The sequence below is a fragment of the Heliangelus exortis genome, chromosome 4 (genome assembly GCF_036169615.1).
Source record: "Heliangelus exortis chromosome 4, bHelExo1.hap1, whole genome shotgun sequence".
NCBI classification, from domain to species: Eukaryota; Metazoa; Chordata; class Aves; order Apodiformes; family Trochilidae; genus Heliangelus; species Heliangelus exortis.
Window position 1 is genome coordinate 11,834,601 of NC_092425.1, and position 18,435 is coordinate 11,853,035.

At 38.0% G+C, this 18,435-nt stretch overlaps 1 protein-coding gene and 1 long non-coding RNA gene across 2 annotated transcripts; one reads left to right on the forward strand and one right to left on the reverse strand.

Moving 5' to 3' along the window:
• Positions 1–513: 513 nt before the first annotated feature.
• On the reverse strand, positions 514–17,174 carry MAP9 (microtubule associated protein 9). Its single transcript, XM_071743024.1, has 11 exons — positions 16,764–17,174; positions 15,757–15,853; positions 14,155–14,559; positions 11,988–12,214; positions 11,050–11,108; positions 10,378–10,543; positions 8,511–8,600; positions 7,677–7,838; positions 7,104–7,249; positions 6,242–6,374; positions 514–727 (listed from the first exon to the last, which is right to left on the reverse strand). The coding sequence occupies exons 1-11, from the start codon at positions 17,157–17,159 to the stop codon at positions 602–604; spliced, it is 2,007 nt and encodes a 668-aa protein (XP_071599125.1). The 5' UTR covers positions 17,160–17,174; the 3' UTR covers positions 514–601.
• A 76-nt stretch (positions 17,175–17,250) lies between these two features.
• Positions 17,251–18,130, forward strand: LOC139796334 (uncharacterized). The gene is made up of 2 exons (XR_011725954.1): positions 17,251–17,330; positions 17,558–18,130. It is a non-coding gene; the product is annotated as an uncharacterized lncRNA (long non-coding RNA).
• The last annotated feature ends 305 nt before the right edge of the window (positions 18,131–18,435 follow it).

The window sequence follows — 18,435 nt, forward strand, 5'->3', positions numbered from 1 at the left end:
GACTAGTTCTGGTCCCACAAAATCCTGTTTCTGTTTGATGCACTTTTAATTTAAAAGCTGTTTTTATATTTCACAATATAATAATCTATGAATTATATTATGTTCTCTATAGCTTTCCTCTTCATGTATTTAAATTATGTCCTCCTACCACTTTGCCTTTTGTCTTCTTTGTAATGCCACAAGAAAACCAAAATCTTAATGCCCATGATTCTCTTTCACCACAAAACACTTCTTCCAGACTTAACTCCCCAGCAGTGTGGCCTAGGAACTTTAAAATAACCACTCTGCTATTTATTGGGTGAAATAATAAAAAAAAAAAGCCCTATGCATCCTGAATATACACTTTCACCCCCCAAAAAAGTAATGAAATAATACAGGACTTAGTAAAACTAAGTTAAATGTCACATTACAAAAATTAGTACATTTTCTAAAGTAATGGAAAGGGACAATTGACCGATTTAAACTCCAGAGAGAAAATACACCAAAAAGAAAAGATGCAACCTCTGCTGTGGATTCAGTGAAGATCAGCTGTTATTGAAATAACAATTGCCATTGTCAGAACTTTGTAGATCATCTTTTCTCACAGAAGGCAAAAGATTGCTCAGTAATTCATTGAATATGTGACTTTGCCAGGTGGACTCCAAGGAGAAGACCCTTCATCCCCATGGACAGCCTGTAACTTCTTTTTCTTCTTCTTCTCTAGCTGCTCTCTCCTCTCTTTCTTTTCCTGAGAAGAATAAGATGTGTCAAGCCAAAGCTAACAACCAAAAAACCCCAACCCAAATAAAAATACCCAACAAAAAACCCAACTTCAACAACAGGAAAATTACAATTATTGCTACACCTTTCTTGTGTAAAATGAAAAGTTAACATGCAATGGAGATTTGCCTTTGGAGTCACACACACACTGCACAGGACAACAGAAGAGACTGAACATTTGATGTCATTTTGTGATTAAGGTGACTGCCTCAAGGATGGGCTGGCTTTGCACTACCTAAACAAAAAGCCCATCAGAAGATGTAGTAGATTAGGCACAGTATTTATCTTGTATATAATTAGTCTCACCTTATTACTCATTTTCTTCAAGTGGGTACCTAAATCACAATGCTAAATATGTTGTTCTCATTACATGAGAACATTGAGGCACCTTTCTAACGTTCTGTACTTATTAAATCACACTTGTCAAACAAGGAATTAAACAGTTTAATTATAAACAAATATCTATCTAACATAATATAAATGCTGCAAGGTTGGGATGACACTTCCTATTATTTCAAGCAGTAATGGATAGAGGGCAAGCAAGATACTTTCAATATTCTTTTTGTGCCAGTTTAATGATTTTCAAGAAACTTGTCATTCATAAAGTAATCTGCAATTATTTTCATATATTTTAAAATTTTTATATTGCTCTGTTCTACATAAAAAACATTTTTCTTTGCAAAGATGACTGTTGTTTTACCATTGTGAGGACCTGCATTTAAGGGTGCATCTGCATTAGGAATTTAGTACACAGGAGAGTTCCTTATGGGTGCAAATTTTCCCTGTTTCATACTTGCAAATTTGTGGTGCATGCTTGAGCACACCACTTACTGACTTAAGGCAGTTCCTTGGTGGAACTAAGGCTGACATTATGGACCAGAGCATAAATTACAGTGCTCCACTTCTCAGGTGGATAAAAGGTCCTTGAGCAGCTGGCACTCTGGCTCATGAACAGGCAAACACATCATTGGTAGTAAAGATCATCATCAGTTGTAACAAATGCAGCCTTGGTTCTTCCCTCAGCAAGTACCTAGAACCACAAAAAAGTTTCTTATTTTCACATGCATGAACTGCATTGCAGTGGAAGTATTGCTCCTTGAAGGCACTCTAACACAGTCAGATGATCCTCCCCCTCTGAGGGCAAAATTCCTGCAAATTCCCAAGATCCCAGCAGTGTTTACAAATTATTCATAAGTGAGAAGAGGAATAGTGAGGTAACTCTGGTGAAGTGAATAGAGTGGCAAAGGGGGGATAGAAGTGCTATTGTAGAAGAGGGAGTTCTCTTTTTTAACACATATGTAGCAATCAGAATGTACTAATGCCACCTACACAAGTGATACGTAAAAAAAAAAAAAAACTCTTAAAAAGCATAACATGCACTAAAACATCAACCCTATCAATATGATTTTAATCCATGCCCTTTAGGTCTTTGTTAATATAAATCTGCAGATCCAATTCAGTCAGAATGCCTGGTCTAGGTAAATAAACACACAATTATTTCATGTTGCTCCAAGTAAAGCTGATTAAAAGCAAGACATTATTAAAAACAAGAAGTAGTGCCCTGTACTGAAACAAGCAATACAAAAGTTCATCACAGTTACTACAATAAAGACATTATCTCTCTGTACAAACTGTATCATTCTGGATTATATGGAGTGATTGAGACAAACTGGGCTTGCAGCACTGTAAAATTGTGTCCCTGTCATCCTACACTTTTTCATTTTTTCTCCTTCCATAGAGAAATTCTTTGGATGAACACATGTAGTAGCTTTGAGTCTTTAGAACAAGCTTAAAATATATTTCTCAGGAATTCTTAAAGGGAATTGGTTAGTACCCCAGTGGGAAAGGATTCTGCTTTATCAGTGATATTTTTCAAAAAAACCTGCAGGTTGTGTGCAAGGAGTAGATGAGCTTGGGAAGAATGTGCTCTATAATGGAACACAAACATGATTTATGTTTGTTTTTGAGAAGGTGCACACACCCAGCCAGTTTATTTTTACAAAAAATTAATCATATTCTTCAAATCTTAAAATCTGAATGTGCATTTGACATTCAAAGACACATCAGGACAGGTAATTGGAAACTCATTAAAATAGGACTTACTGTAGCAGTGTTGACAATTAAGAAACCATGGGTCACAAAGAAAGGTGCATAATTATGTTTATAATGCACTCTGTACTGAATATATGTTGCACAACAGACATATATATGAAAACCTCACACTAAAGATAAAGCATAAGGAAGATAAAGGAAGGGAATGAAAGTTGCCTCAGATTTTGGTTTGAATGGGTTTGAATAAATGGATTTGAATACCCAATTTTTGTGAATGAATCTCACTGCCTAGGAAAGAGTCCTGAGCTAATGTAAAATAATACTAAATTTGACATGAAGATTTACTTCTTCCCTGCCTCAACACACAAAGGTTTTTATGTTCTAGTTCACATAATCATCAGACATAACTGATGAAAATCCTCCCTAAAATAATAAATAATGTCATCTGCACTAACAGGAGAAGAGTTAACAGAAATAGTGAAAGACAAAACCAATAACCATAGTTTGTCATACACTATTATGCATTTATTGTCAACTCACTTCCATGGGTTGATTTCTCTGTGGAAGTTTCCTATTTAACAGCTTAGCAAGATGAATACTTTTTTCACATACAGAATTCTGGGAAGACCACATTCTTTAGCAGTATGACTGCCACATAATAATTGAACTTTAGATAGTACAGAATCCTTAGGACATTTAAGAGAAGTAACAGTAGCACCCCTATTTCTAACATATTGCAATGCCAGAAGATTAATATTCCAATATAGAAAGTATTTTCAGATAGACCTTATTAAACCACACGAAATGAATATCCCACGTCAGCTGTTTCTAACCCAGAAAAGCAACAAATCCATGAGACTCATCCCATACATAATTTCTGGACACTTTTAAACAGCTTTAGAATGCTAAAAATAGATATTGAGCATGCTCGACCTCAAGGTAGAATTTCAAACTTTTTCTAGGGCATTTAACTTTACTATGATCTTAGAATTATTTGGCAGTAGCCTTACTCCTCATCAATTCATACAGGTTAATGTTTATCACATAAAATGGAAAACATAATTCCTCATAATAGGTCCATGTTAATGACAAGTGTCAGACACTGGTATTTTGTATTAAGTAAAAAAAAGGCTCATTTATCAAGCAAAACATCTAGGTCGTCTTGAAGAGAACTCAGTGAATAGTGAGAGGCAAATTCTATGAAAGAAACAAAAAGCCCAGAATCTTAAATTTCCTCAGCAATACTGAAGTATTTCAGCTCAAGATTATCCCATTTATGTTAGCATTTTACAACTGTTAATAGCTTTTTTCAGGGCATTTATTTTCCTACTTAAAAAGTAATCTCTATGCATTTATGTTATCAAACACTGACACAAAGACCTTTAGAAGAGTAAGTAACAGAATTTACATAAACATAAAAGCAGAATTTTTTAAAATATTTTAGAACTACAAGAAGATTTGCTTCTTTTATCCATTTACTATGGCCAACACCTGGTTCGGGAAAGCAAAGGAGGAATTTATACATTTATTTCTCCTGAATGTTAATGAAAACATATTAGGGTACTTCCCACTATATTACTCCTTTACTTCCCTTCAAACAAAAATCCTCTTACTGGAAATAATACACTTAAAAGGCTTCCACAATTCTGCCCTCTCAGATTTGATGCCTGTTTTTCTACCTATAGGCAGACATCAACTTAGCTCCCTTGACAATAAATTGACACCTTCACAAGCATTTCTCTCCTGCAAGTTCACTGAAGGTGTGTATTTTCTCTCCTACTACACAAAGTGAGATAATATTCTGGTCAAACACAATAAGAGAGCCATTGCTCAATATGCCTTCCCAAATACAGGTGTGCTAGTGGCAAAACCCAGCAGAATTTCAGAGTGAAAAGGTGAAGATTGGCCATGAGACTCATCAGTAAACACTTAGACACTGAAAATCACATAGTTTCAGAGGTACCTCTGCCAACCTATTCAGTACATGTCACATCCTCCAACACCTGCTTTTTTTTCAAACTGCTTGTCTCATGTAGGCACATGTACATCCATGCAGATTTGGTGATTCCTCCAGCTAGTAAAATTTATGTTAACTAACCCACTGAAGTGGAGGGATGACCCCAGGAGTTTACATTCATCCTGGAAGCCTTAGCCAGGTGGCAGATTTAATTCCCAAAAAAAGTAGGATTTTTTCACCTTTGTGCAGAGTCCAAGACAGCAAAGAAGTAAAATGTACAGTGAGATGTAGCAATTCTGGCTTTGGTACAACTATGCTAATTGAGGATATTCTCATTAAGTGGACCATGCCAGAACAGTGTTAGCTATTATTCAAAGCATACTACTCCTTTCCCTGCTAACCAGGAATATTGACTAAAGAAATTATCTAAGATTGGACATGGATCATTTGACAAAACTGAGCTGGAAATCACTTGACAAGCAGGAGGAGAGAAAACACTTCTAACCAATGATTACAGATATTAGAGGTATTCCAACAGGGGACTAGGTCAAAGAAGATCTTAAAAGTCTTAAGCCCAAGGCTTAAAAGGTTTGAAAACAGAGAAAACATCTGCCTGCTTCAGTTCTGATCTATCTCTCTCCAAAAAAAAAAAAAGAACCCCCACAAGAAAACCAACCAAATAGTATAAATTAATCCCTGTACAGAACTTCAGGCAGCTGAGTTGCAAGATTCCCCTTTTGTAAATGGAAACAGAGATGGTAGGTGAAGGACATGTCAGAAATCACAAGAGAGACAACAGAAGAAACACTCTCAAAGTAAGAAAATCTGGAAAGTCAGTTTGATGAATGACTGTGCCACAGGATGAGGAGAAAAAATGCAGGGATTTCCTTAAGAAGTAATTAATACATCTGTAATAAAACAATATATTCTAAGAATAGTAGTGATTGCAAGACAAGCCTGCCTTTTTGTTGGGACTAGATTAGTTTACTGGTTAACAACTGTGACTAAAATATACTGTTGTAGGAAAAACAACACTGGTAACATCAGAGTGTAACAGCATTACAAGTGCTTTTATCAGTCTGAAGGTCTACAAGTTTCCACATTTAAATTCACTTCCTTGAATGTTTATGCACTCACTGCTGCAGTCGTGCTACTTCTTAGCTTTGATGTTTTTGTGTTGTGGTTCATTCTGAGACATGGATTGTCAGAAAATGAAAACTAACTTTAAAATTCAAAACTCTGTGCCATGTAGGTAGGGAGAATATGTTTACTATGTATGTTAAATATCAAGCCCACCCCATATTATCATTTTCCTCAAGAATTTTGGGGGACTAACTAAATAATGCTGCCATCATCTGGCCTCTTTCATAACAGCATGAAAAACTAGAAGTAACGCAATACAAAAGTGTACACATTCATTCCTACATAAATTTTTGGTTCTGAAAAATTGCCAAAAAAATTTAAATATAATACCAGCCATTTTTCGTATTCCTCCAGAGCCTTTTTACTTTTTTCTTCCTTCTCTGCTTGTTGCATTTCTTGCTTTTTTCTCTCTCGGATTTTTTCTTCTTTCTTCTGTTTTACAAATTCTTCCTTTTTTTCATTCCTGTGTAGTGAAAGGGATAAACAGGAGATCATCATGTAACAGACTTGGTGCTGCATCTGAGGCTGATAAACTGAATTGAGTCAAAAGAGGTATTTTCAATATCTAAGAGAAGACAGAGAGCATGTATTTAAAATCTTCATAGTCCATCTTTATATATTATATCACCCAGGCACCAATGAACCTACTATTCTATTATGGCATCAGGTTTTCTATACCACTTTCTCCCTTTTTGGTATCATACAAAAAAAATATTCAAAACTTCTGAGGATTTTTTGGAAGATGCACATGGCTGGTGAGTACTCTTGACTTGTAAAACTGAAAAATAGTTTGTCCAGCAGACACACCTCATTTTCTTCTGAATACATCTACATTCATTTTGTATTCCACATAATTTTAAGATATTAACTTTCCTTCCACCTGCTTAGTAATGAAGCATGAGATTAACTGCATTGCACTACTCAATGAATCTGACTTCCAGTTGCAGTATCCCAGCCTGAGCTTTGTCCAGTAGCCTTTAGGGAAGGAAAGCATTTAAGTTACTAAACTGAAAGAACACATAGCAGGGAGAACAAACTGAACAATTGTTCTCCATTGGGAATGAAGAGCCTGATCCCAAGCATGCCACTGTCTCCAAATTAAAAGCACATCAAGCAGACCCCAGAAGACCTATTGCATTTATAAGCAAATACTTGGGAAACTATGATATTCCAAAACCCAGTGGAGTAGTACCATTTTTCTACTGCTGACAAGCTGTCTCTCTTCTTCTCTGCAATGAGTTCCTCTTCTTTCTTCTTCCTGATTCTTTCAGACTGTTTTTCCTTTCTATTTTTCTCTCTTAAATATTCCATTTTTCTTTCTTTCCATTTTTCAAATGCCTAAAGAAAACAACAGAGTTATTAGAAATCTTGCCCCCTACCCTTTTTTCCACTTGTTTCTTCTGCATTACTATTTTTTGTAACTTCTACACATTACAATTTTTAGCACTGTTTGGAAGTGGGCATCACTATACATAAAAAGAATATATTACTTTCCCAATAAGCAATAGTTCATTGCCAATGTATTTATATGCAGCTTATTGTACATTTATATAATAGAACCAATTAGGTAAAGAATTCTGTGTGCATATGTACACATTACATACTTCCAATAGAGCAGAAACTAAAATAAGCTTTCTTCAAAAATTAACCATGTTTTGATTTCAGAATGTAGCTTGTTTCCATCTCTTGCTGGATTAATCAAAATTATTCTCAACCATCCCATGAAACACATCTGATACACAATTATGTACATATTTCACATCACCTTCTGTGCTGCTTCTGTTTTCTCCTCATTCTGTTCTGCTGCTTTCTTTCTCTGAAGCTCTTCAAGCCTCTTCTTTTCATTTAACTTCTTTGCTTCTCTTCCTTTCTTTTTCTTCCAGGCTTCAAAAGATGCAATTGCTTCCTCTCTTTTAACAGCATCTTTCTAGATTGAAAAAACAGTCTACATTTAAACATGCTTAAATATGAAACTGTGATTGAAATAGCTGCTTTAAACTCCTTGTTAGATGAAGCAATTAAAAAACAGAAATCAATTTGCAGAAAACAGTCCAAGGAATACTCAAAATTAAATCTGAACTGTACAGAACTGTTTTTTCTTTCTGTGTTAATTTTTAAGTTAACTTAATTGAGACAAACTACTCCTGCAAAATATGTGTAAAATATGAAATACATGTTCACTGCTTAGAAGTAAAACACATTAAACACTTAACAGAAAAATCTAAGACTTCTTTATGGTAATATTCAAAATACAGTCTTCTGTAGATAAGAATCTCTTCAGAGAGGGTGAAAACTTACTTTCTATTAGATGACAACACCTGAAGAGTAGAGCATTCCACATTCTTTGTAAACAATGTGAAAATTCATCTAAGCAGCAGAGATTTAACATGCCTTATGTAAACATGTAGGGAAGCATCAGCCTTTATAGCAACCATAACAAGTGGGATAAGCCATTTACTGTTTCAAATCACCTTGTGCTATTTAGTGAAAACTGGATGTCTTGGAATAGGAGTGATATAATTAGGCAGAAAGCACAGAAAACCATACTTCAAAGGATTCCAGTCTGACAAGTTCTTTTCAAACAAGAATATAAACAAACCTTTTCAGTATTGCTCTTTAAATTTTCAGCTTTCTTCTGTTCATTTCTCTTTAATTCCTTTAGAAATACCTTTTTCTTTTCCAACCAGTTCTGTAAGAAGCAATAGAAGACTTTTATACTTTTAAAGTCTTTTTGTTTCAAAAAAGTTGTTCTGTCAAAACAACCAGAACACACTTAACTCTTCCACCTGCTCCCCCATGAGAAAGACTAAGCTGTGATCACAGGAACACTCTGATCAAAAATATCTAAGGTTCTAAAATCATAGATACAAAATACAAAAAGCTTAAGGATCTTAAAAAAAATACATAAAAAAATACACAAAAAGAAACCATTTTTAAATTCGAAAAAGAAGAATGTAATAAAGATTCTTATCACTTGGTATATAGGAATATTATTTCTATTTCTATTTTCTTTCTTGCAAAGAGTTATAATTAAAGAGAATAAAATCCAACTGGGAAGAGTGAGACATCTATCAAATGTTATGAGCCACTTAAAGAATCAGGCTTAAATTTTCAAGGCTTCAGAATCAAATTTCAGTTTTCATTATTTAGGATTAACTATGTATTTTGTATGCAGTTTAGAGATTTAAGTGTCCTAAATTAAGCCTGTTTAATTTTAAAATTATGTAGATTACACAAATATGGATCTGAGATTCTGAATTTCTTCTAGAACCATAAAAAACATAAACCCTCATGCCAATATGAACAGCATCCATTATGGAAAGTTCTTCCCACACAGATTACTAGCAAAAATCTGTTGGAACCCACAAACTAATTGTTATTAAACTCTACAAAGAACCCATATAGATAATCCCTTTGGAGAAAATTCCAGACTTTTTTTCACTTTTTCACTTTTTTTTCAGAATGACAACTGAATAGAATATCTCCAGAATAGAAACTTCAATCTACACACTTATTTATGCTACTTAGAAAAAGAAAAGAGGAAAATACTGTACATGCCTGAAAATAGTCTGACACAGTAAGTATGTCCCTCTCATACATAGAATCATAGAATCATAGAATCATAGAATCCTAGGGGTTGGAAGGGACCTCGAAAGATCATCTAGTCCAACCCCCCCTGCCAGAGCAGGGCCCCCTAGAGTACATCGCCTAGGAACGTGTCCAGGCGGGTTTTGAATGTCTCCAGTGAAGGAGACTCCACAACCCCCCTGGGCAGCCTGTTCCAGGGCTCTGTCACCCTTACAGTAAAAAAATTCTTTCTGATATTCAACTTGGACCTCCTATGCTCCAACTTACACCCATTACCCCTTGTCCTATCACTGGTCACCATAGAGAAAAGCCTAGCTCCATCTCCCTGACACTCACCCCTTACATATTTGAAAACATTGATGAGGTCACCCCTCAGTCTCCTTTTCTCCAAACTAAAGAGACCCAGCTCCCTCAGCCTTTCCTCATAAGGGAGATGCTCCACTCCCTTAATCATCTTAGTAGCTCTGCGCTGGACTCTTTCAAGCACTTCCCTGTCCTTCTTGAACTGAGGGGCCCAGAACTGGACACAATACTCCAGGTGCGGCCTCACCAATGCAGAATAGAGGGGGAGGAGAACCTCTCTTGACCTACTAACCACACCCTTTCTAATGCACCCCAGGATGCCATTGGCCTTCTTGGCCACAAGGGCACATTGCTGGCTCATGGTCATCCTCTTATCTACCAGGACCCCCAGGTCTCTTTCACCTACACTGCTCTCCAGCAGGTCAGCAGGTCTGAGCATATGGAAGGAATAAATTTCAAAATATTTATTTCAAGAAAATAAGAAGTGCTGACTCCTACAGCAGGACCTTTATATGCATAGTTTTGTTTGTTAGATTTTTTTTTGGCTGGTTTGTATGTTTGTTTTTAACACTTACCTGGTAAACAGCTGCTCGTAAACTATCTGCTTTCTCAAATTCTGTAGTGTTCTTCTGCACACATTTATCCTCCAACACCTTTAACGTTCCCAGATACTGAGATGAAACAGGTGCAGCTGATGGAACAGATTTTGTCTTTTTCTTCAAGTCCCCAGAAGGCAGAGTCCTATAAAAATACCAAGACACAAATTCATTAGTGATATTCCTATTTATTGTAGCTAATAGCAAGAAGTGTTCTGTGATTCTGTTTTTACAGGCACTTGATTGGCGACAGGAGAAAAGGAAAGGAGGAAGAAGCCTTTTTTCTTCTGAGGGCTTTATCATTGCCAAAACAAGCCACTACCCAGTATATCCAGCTCAAGAAAGTTTACAAATTCCTAACTTTCATCTTCAAAACAGTTTGAAACCTGTAATGACACCTGTAATGAACCAGATTCACTGGTGGATCCAGTAGCACACACTCATCACAGACACTGGCAAAAGACTTGGGTCTGATCTAACACTGAGCAGGGTTATAGTAACATACCACATGTACTCAACTTTCCACAGAGGGTCAGAGGCTGGCAGCAGCAAAGACAATTCTGACAGAAAATGAGAGTGAAGCAGCATTTTCAGAGCACTTACATTCATCTTACACTCAGCAGACTGGGATACATTGCACCTTTCTCTTACCTGTCAGGTAAGAAAGTTCTGGGGCTTTGTAGAACACTCTCCTTTGTTTCACTTGGTTTCTAAGAAGCACAAAGGAAAAGTAAAATTATAGAATCTTTTGAGCAACAGAATGAGACAACAATGAAACTGATTTTTCACAAGCAAACAAGGATGCTGGGAATTGGACTTGATCCTTATAGGTTCCTTCCAACTTGGGATATTTTATGATTCTATGATGTTAGAAAACATGCAATAAAGCTACTGTAATACAGAAAGGGTACAGGACAGGGTACGAAAGTTTAAAAAAAAACAAAACCAGAAAAAAATCACAAAAACCCGAAGAAGCCAAATGAGCAAACTTTAAGAATGTATCTTTTTGGAACAGCAGACAGAAATGTTCCTTTGTATCATGTGAAAATAGTCTATAGTTTAGAAATAAAAAGGAATAGAAAGAACCCACACGGGCAGTGGGTTTCACTCTTATTATATCAACACCCTTTTAATTGCTTTTATTATCTAGCTTTAACAGTTACATATATCTGTATCTTTTCTTTCTTATGATAAAGCTAAACATGCTCTGCATCTTGTCCACTATCCAACTCATATCATCCATTCCAACCTCTGCCAATGCACACAGCTCATTCCAATTGAACTAATCTCATGACAGAGGTTTTACATTTTCACTTGGGTCAGGGTGTTTTCTGAAGATTGGGAAACACACATTGCAATACCTTTACCAGTTTTAAATGATTTGTGTACAAGCTATTCTCTACATCTTCCATAAAACTATACAGGATTTCTAAGAACCTCAGCTCTACAAACCAGACATAAACTGTCAGTTTTACAAACATGGTTCTATTCATTTAAGATACCAACAGTAACTTTACTAAACTTTTCACTGTGCTTCTAGGACACTGTTTTAAAGCATGGTAAAAGCACTTATGCACAATAACTTGTACCTCTGAAGTGTTCTTTGACTCCTCATTCTCTGATACCTCCTGTATTGTGTCAGTTACTATTTGCCCTTCTGCTTTTTTCACCATTTCATCTAAACTGTCATCTGCTGACTTCTCTAATTTCTTTCTTTTCTCATATACTGTACTCATCATTACTTCCATTGCAGATGAGGATTTTGTACTGTTGTCCTCCAGTTTCAAGTCACTGGTGCTAATCTTCTGATCTTGAGCTGAGGGGAGAAAAAAGATCATAGATATTTTTCTTAATATCATATCATAGAATAGGCTGGGTTGGAAGGGACCTCAGAGATCACCGAGTCCAACCCTTGATTAAAGGGTTAAGATCAAGAGGACACATTAACAAGAATTTCATTGTTACTGAAATATATTACTAAATTGTATGGAATATAATGTATTTTTTCTACATTTCATTCTAAGGACTATACGGACTAATAAGAAGAGTATTCACTTGTATTTAGATGTAAGACTGGAATAGCAATTGAAGTTTTAACAAATATTACAAAATGTGAGAGCACGAGAAAGACAAAACTTCCTATTGGGCAGGAAAAGACATCATGATGTGTGCAGTTGAAGAGGAGAGCTTTTAGTGTTTCTGGCTTCTTCAGTGATGTCTCTATTTCCTCCCTACGACAGTCACTGAGAAGCAGAACCATCACGTAACTGTTTCTTACAGATCTCTATCCTCTGGCCCCTCACCCTCCTCCTGTTTAGTAATCCTGTCTTCTTCATCTGCTCTTCCCCTGCCCTGTCACCAAAATCAAGCTATGCAGAGGCTTTCTTTACACATGCTGATCCAGAGTTACTTATCTAAATCTGGAGATTGTCATGGATGTGTTGCTTATGAAGTCCCAGTTCATACAAATCTATTGCAGGAAATGGGACACTCACCATACCCATCCAGCACAGCCAGCTGAACAAAGTCTAACTATATTAGAGTCAAGTTTAGAGAGCTGAGAAGTCACTAACAATATTCCTACAAGTGCACCAACAGTTTTTTCATGCAGTAAATGGCAACAAAAATCAAAGAAGTAGAGAAAGGTGATTAATCTCTGGAGAGTCACCTCTTCTGTTGAGCAGAGATCAATTTATCTCATATAAGAAAATTTACAATGGTAGATTAGTGAAGAAAGGATTTAAGTATCACTGTGCTACTTAGATTCACATCAAGAAAAGGCTTTCTTCAATTTTTTTCTCCAAGTCTAACATTACACAGGCTGATTGACAGTGGAAGAGAGGCACCTGCAGTGCCCAGTTGCACATTCAAGTCTCTAGCACTTTGGTGCCATCGTGTGGAAAGAAAAAAAGGAGTTGATATTACTACTAACTACGCTCTACCAAATTTATAGTTGTAATCTTCCATCAGAGGTAATGACCTGTCATAAATTTCTCTCAACATCAAACAGGACAAATTATTCTCATATTAGGATGTAAGTAAAATATGTCTTGACACTCAAAATTTGTTAAAGCACATATAGCCAATTAGCAGAATTCCAAGTCCTGCATAGTGGTATAAAACCTGAACTAGCTATTCTTAAAGTGAAACATTAAAGTTTGCAGGTTTTATGTGTTTGAGTACACACTCAAAGTGGGTCAGTATCTTCAAAGAAATAGATCATTTGAAATTTAAACTTTGCAGGGATGGCAAGTCTACAATTCATAAATGTTTTGGTCACAGCTCAGACATTGTTACATCATCATGAATTCTCAGCATCATGACCTCATATTTGCAAATGCTGCAGTCCAGACTCACTGGTCAGAGAGAAGGGATCCCACTAGAAGTGCCCTTCCACTACAGGGAGTGTGGATGCAGTGGACACTGTGTGTGGATATGGATTTCTTTGCTATGTACACACTGAGGAGGCAACTCTGCAGCTCTCACACACCTTCCACGGACAGGCACTGTTGGAGAGCCAGACTTTTAAAGTACCCAAACAGCAAACAGGAACCTCCTCCTACTTGGCCCACACTGGTTGTTTATCCTTGGCTAAAGGTTATCAAAATACACGTTTTTAGAAGAGTAATTAATAAAATCCCTGCAAGCCAAAGCATCTGGTACTTAACACAGGTAATAACCCAAAACACCACACTTTAAAATACTGTAATACCACTAAGCCAATAGCTGCAAAAACATTCAAAATGCTCTTTTCACCTGATGCTGAAGCATTTCTTGTTCCAGGCACCTGTAGCTCTGGTATTGGTTTGTCTACTTCTTGATTTGCTTTTTTCTCAGATTCATAAATTGACAAGTTATTATACTGGTCACTTTTATCATATGGTACTTCTTCAGCAGCTGGACGCTCCTGATTGTTTTTTCTGTCATCACCCTCATTTTGATTTTCCAAACATTCTTCTTTCCTGTCACCCTGTGCTATTTCACCATCTAAAAGCATTTGCTTCTTTTCATGAAATGATGAAGTCAAGTCATCAGCAGCTTCATCTTCCAAATCTGCTATTTTTTGTGAAGTATCATCATCTGAGAGAGGATTCTCAACCACGATGGATTTTATAGTGCTTCCAGCACATGAATTGCTTTCATTAAGTTCTTCCTCTGTACCTGAAAATAGCACATTATCAAGTTATATTTGAGACAAGGGGAAAAAAGTCTTCTATAATTTTAAAGTATTTTTAATATAACAGCCTCCTGACTTAAATCTTAAGTGTTTCTCTTTCTGGACCTCTGATCTCTGCAAAACCACCAAACCAAGTCCTTATTCTACTTCCTTTCCTGTCATCTGTCCTTATGGTTCCAATCAGAAGAAATACCAATACTTGCTGTTAAATTTTTATCTTTCACACAATTTAAATCCTTTCTAAAATACTTTATCTCCAAAGCAGTAAGAAGTGGAAGCAAGCCAGCAACAATAATGCTAGGCATGTTTGGTTATCAGAATCCTCTCCTATTCTCTTCAGTTTCATACCATTTGAAATCTACTAGAAGACACTCAGAGGAAATAACTGTGAACTTTAGCATTGGAGCAGATAACAAAAATATTTTTATATTTCTAATTCACTTTATTGCAAAGTTCAAATGCTTAAGGAAGATGTCAAAAGTGTCACAATAGTAGAATAACATATTTAAAGTAGGAGACTTCCTAAATCTTGTCAGCAAAGGGAAATCAAAGCATCCCATGAACTTGAATGGAAAAGCAGACATGAATGAAAAACTGGACACCTAGTTAATCCTTTAAATTTTATTTATAATATTTCAGATTAATATTTCCCTTAATATGCAGCACCGTTTCAGGAGAAAGAAGCTATTTGGCCAATTCCATTAGACTAAACAGAAATATTACCAAACATCAAATACATCTTGGTCCAGAAAGAACAGCCTGATATTCCTGGTCTGTCTACATTGCCAGGCAAGTATGCTCTGCGGTGTGTCCTATAGCTCTTGTCCCCTCAATTCATTAGATTGGGAAAACAGCAGGACAAAAATGTGGCTTTCTATCTGTCCACGTCCACATTCATTCACAGCACTGTGCACTAATGTCTCATCCAGGTGTAAACAATATGGCTCAGGAGTAAAACTGCAAGAAGCAGTACAGACTGCATCTGGTCTGGCAGTTTGACACCATCATTGAATTCACTGGGAATTCTGCTCCTATCCTGGAAGAGGAACACTGATTTAAAAGTTGTTAAAATAGGAAATCTTGGAACACTTCACCGTATAGGCTCACAAAGATTCTCTGTGATCTAGTACTGACTTAAGAAAGGGAATAAACACAAGGAAAACCATTCTGTTCTCTCTTACCACTTAATATGCCATCTTCATCACTCTCAAAGTCATCTGAATATTCAGCTGTTCGCTCTCTTGCTGCATGAGCAGCAACTGCTTCTTCTAGCTCATCCTGAAATAGTTTCACAGATAACTCTCACACATAAGGGAAGATTCACACCTTTATGTTCAGCACCAATCCCCCCCCTCCCAGACATACATAAGTAAAACTGAGCAACAGATGTCAACATGTTTAACTCAACATCATCGTGAAAAGCAAGTAATATACAGTGCTTTCATCCTACCACCATTATTTCAATTATTTTGTTGGAAAAGAAACCCAAACAACACCATATGCTCGCTTCTATTTCTTCTTTGTAAGAAACATCTTTCAGATCCCTCTTTTCATTTTTTTGCAATGCCCTTTGTATCATTGTGTGACACTTTTGTGTGTTTTGGTAAGCGAGAGTGGCACAGAAAGTCCCATAGATTCACCCAGGACTGAGGCGTCGGGCAGGGGCCGCCTCCTCACCCAGGGTGCAGGTCCTGAGCTTCACCTAAGCCACTCCCGGTATTTTGGACTCTCTGCTGCAGGAGGCCTTCAACACGCCCTGTTTACACAGGTTCTGCGAGCAGCCGGCATTATTTTTGGAGTAAAAACACAATACAAAATGCAGCGGTCTCTGCAGGCTGGAAGGCCCCGAGACAAAGCCCAGGGGCTGGCTGGTGTCTTCCCCAGGCACCTGCCCTTGGCCACCGCTGCTCCTGTGGCCAAAGCCACGCAGGACTATCCAGAACAAAAAATTCAGGCTGCTCACATCCTAGAGCGCCCGTTTCCCAGGTTATGGATGGGGAGCAGCTCCCAGCGCCTACACAGCAGGAAAGGTCCTTCCCGGCTTTCAGGCTGAAAGCAAACCAGCTAAAAAAGCGTTGCGCTGCCCAGCAAAGCGCTGCGGCCGCCGGCGCCTGCTCAGGGACAAACCGAGGCCGCGGCTCCCGGCGCTCCCCGCCCGCGGCCTCTCCCCGCCGCCGCCCCGGCTCACCTGCACCGCCCGGCGGCCGCCGTCGCCGCCACCGCCTTCCGCCGACATGGAGACGGGCTCCGGCTGCGGCCTGGCAGACCCTCCCGGCGGCCCCTCCGCCCCGGCCCCGCCGCCCCGGCCCCGCCCGTCGCCTGGCAACGGCAGCGCGCAGCGCAGACCGGATAAAGGGCGGGGGGTGGGGGGAGCCGGGGCCGGGCCGCGGGTGCCGGCTCCTGGGTCACCGGCGCTCATTGAGCCCTGAGCCCGGGTGTCACGGCGCTGAGCCGCCGCAGAGCCGCGGGTTCCGCTGCTTGTCCGTAGCCGCACGCACAGCCGTGAGGGAACAGCAGAGGACAGGCGCGTTTGTGTCAAAATCGGGGCCTCCTGTCGCGCCTGAGCGACCTGGTTTAAAGGCATCTTTCTCCTCTGCTTCCTAGAAGCCGGCCAAACCTCCCTGTAACCCACATGCCTGTCCCCCACGATGTGTGTGTGTGTATCTGTACATAGATATATTCAGAAATTCGGTGCTGGGAACACTGCAGCAGAAGGCAGGGCTGACACAGCCTCATCCACCCCACTCACACTCAGGTAATCACCCAAAACTTCCCACTTTAAATCTTAAAACAACACTTGCTGTAAGGGACAAAGTCATTTTAGTTCTTTCTGGGAAAAAAAAAAAAAAAAAAAAAAAAAAAAGAAAAAAGAAAAAGTCTCAGCACTTTTGCATTAATTTAAATTAAATTTTAGATGGTAGTGTAGGAGTGAAGCACCTTATACTTCCACCTCCCAGTATTCTGATTCTTCTTTTCCTGCAGAGCTGCCTGGCCTGGAGGTCATCTGTCCACCCCATGAGCAGTGATGGAGGCAAATAAACCCCAGGATGCACTCAGAATATTGACCTCGTGCACCAAAAGCAAACTCTTGACTTCAGAACCACATAAAGATATGGACATTTCTAGTCCTTCTCCAGTTAAATGATTCTGATGGCTTCTTTTCCAAAATAAGACTAGTTTTCCAGTTGTCTTAGTGATAATAAAGGCTTTCTGACGTGCTTGCTGTACTGGTGTTACATTTGCATATATTAATCTTCCCCAAAACGCATTACATTTTTCACATGTGTAGGAGAAAATATCTCTGACAGGAACTGGGAGAGGCTATATATAGGACAAAGCCTTAGGACTTGTTTGTCTCTTGCTTATTTATGTAGAGTTATAATTTAAAAGCAGGGCACAAAGGCCAAAACATACCTGGGGGGAAAGAGGCCATGAGTTCTAACAAGTAATCTTGGATTTAAACTAACAATTAATTGTGAATGATTTATACTTATGTATCATCTGTGAGTGGATTCTTGCTTTGTCTACCTATAACAATGCTTGATCTTCTGATTATTCATTTGTTGTGATGCACATTTTTTTCTCCTCTATTTTATTCACAACCTTAAATTTGAATCTGTGCAGTTCCATCTCTCTGTGGAAGCTGAAATTGAACATAATTGCTTATAATTTTAAAAGTAATAAAGAGGAAATGTATGTATCCTTTCTCTGAAATAATGTTAGTAATTGCTGCTGAGGGCTAAATTAGGTCCATGTTGCAAACTGAAATGTGCATTTTTATTAAATTCCAGAAGGTGGCAGCAAAATATTTCAAAATTAATACTTTTTTTTTTTTTTTTTTTTTTTTTTAAATACCCTCT

Excerpts from the sequence above, each read along its gene's own strand:
- MAP9 (XM_071743024.1), bottom strand. The coding sequence starts at position 17,159 with ATGCCTTTAAACCAGGTCGCTCAGGCGCGACAGGAGGCCCCGATTTTG. Across the intron at positions 11,109-11,987 it reads AGTCAAAGAACACTTCAGAG|AAACCAAGTGAAACAAAGGA; the intron begins GTACAAGTTATT and ends TGTGCTTCTTAG. Across the intron at positions 6,375-7,103 it reads TTGTCAGCAGTAGAAAAATG|GAATGAAAAAAAGGAAGAAT; the intron begins GTACTACTCCAC and ends TTCACTACACAG.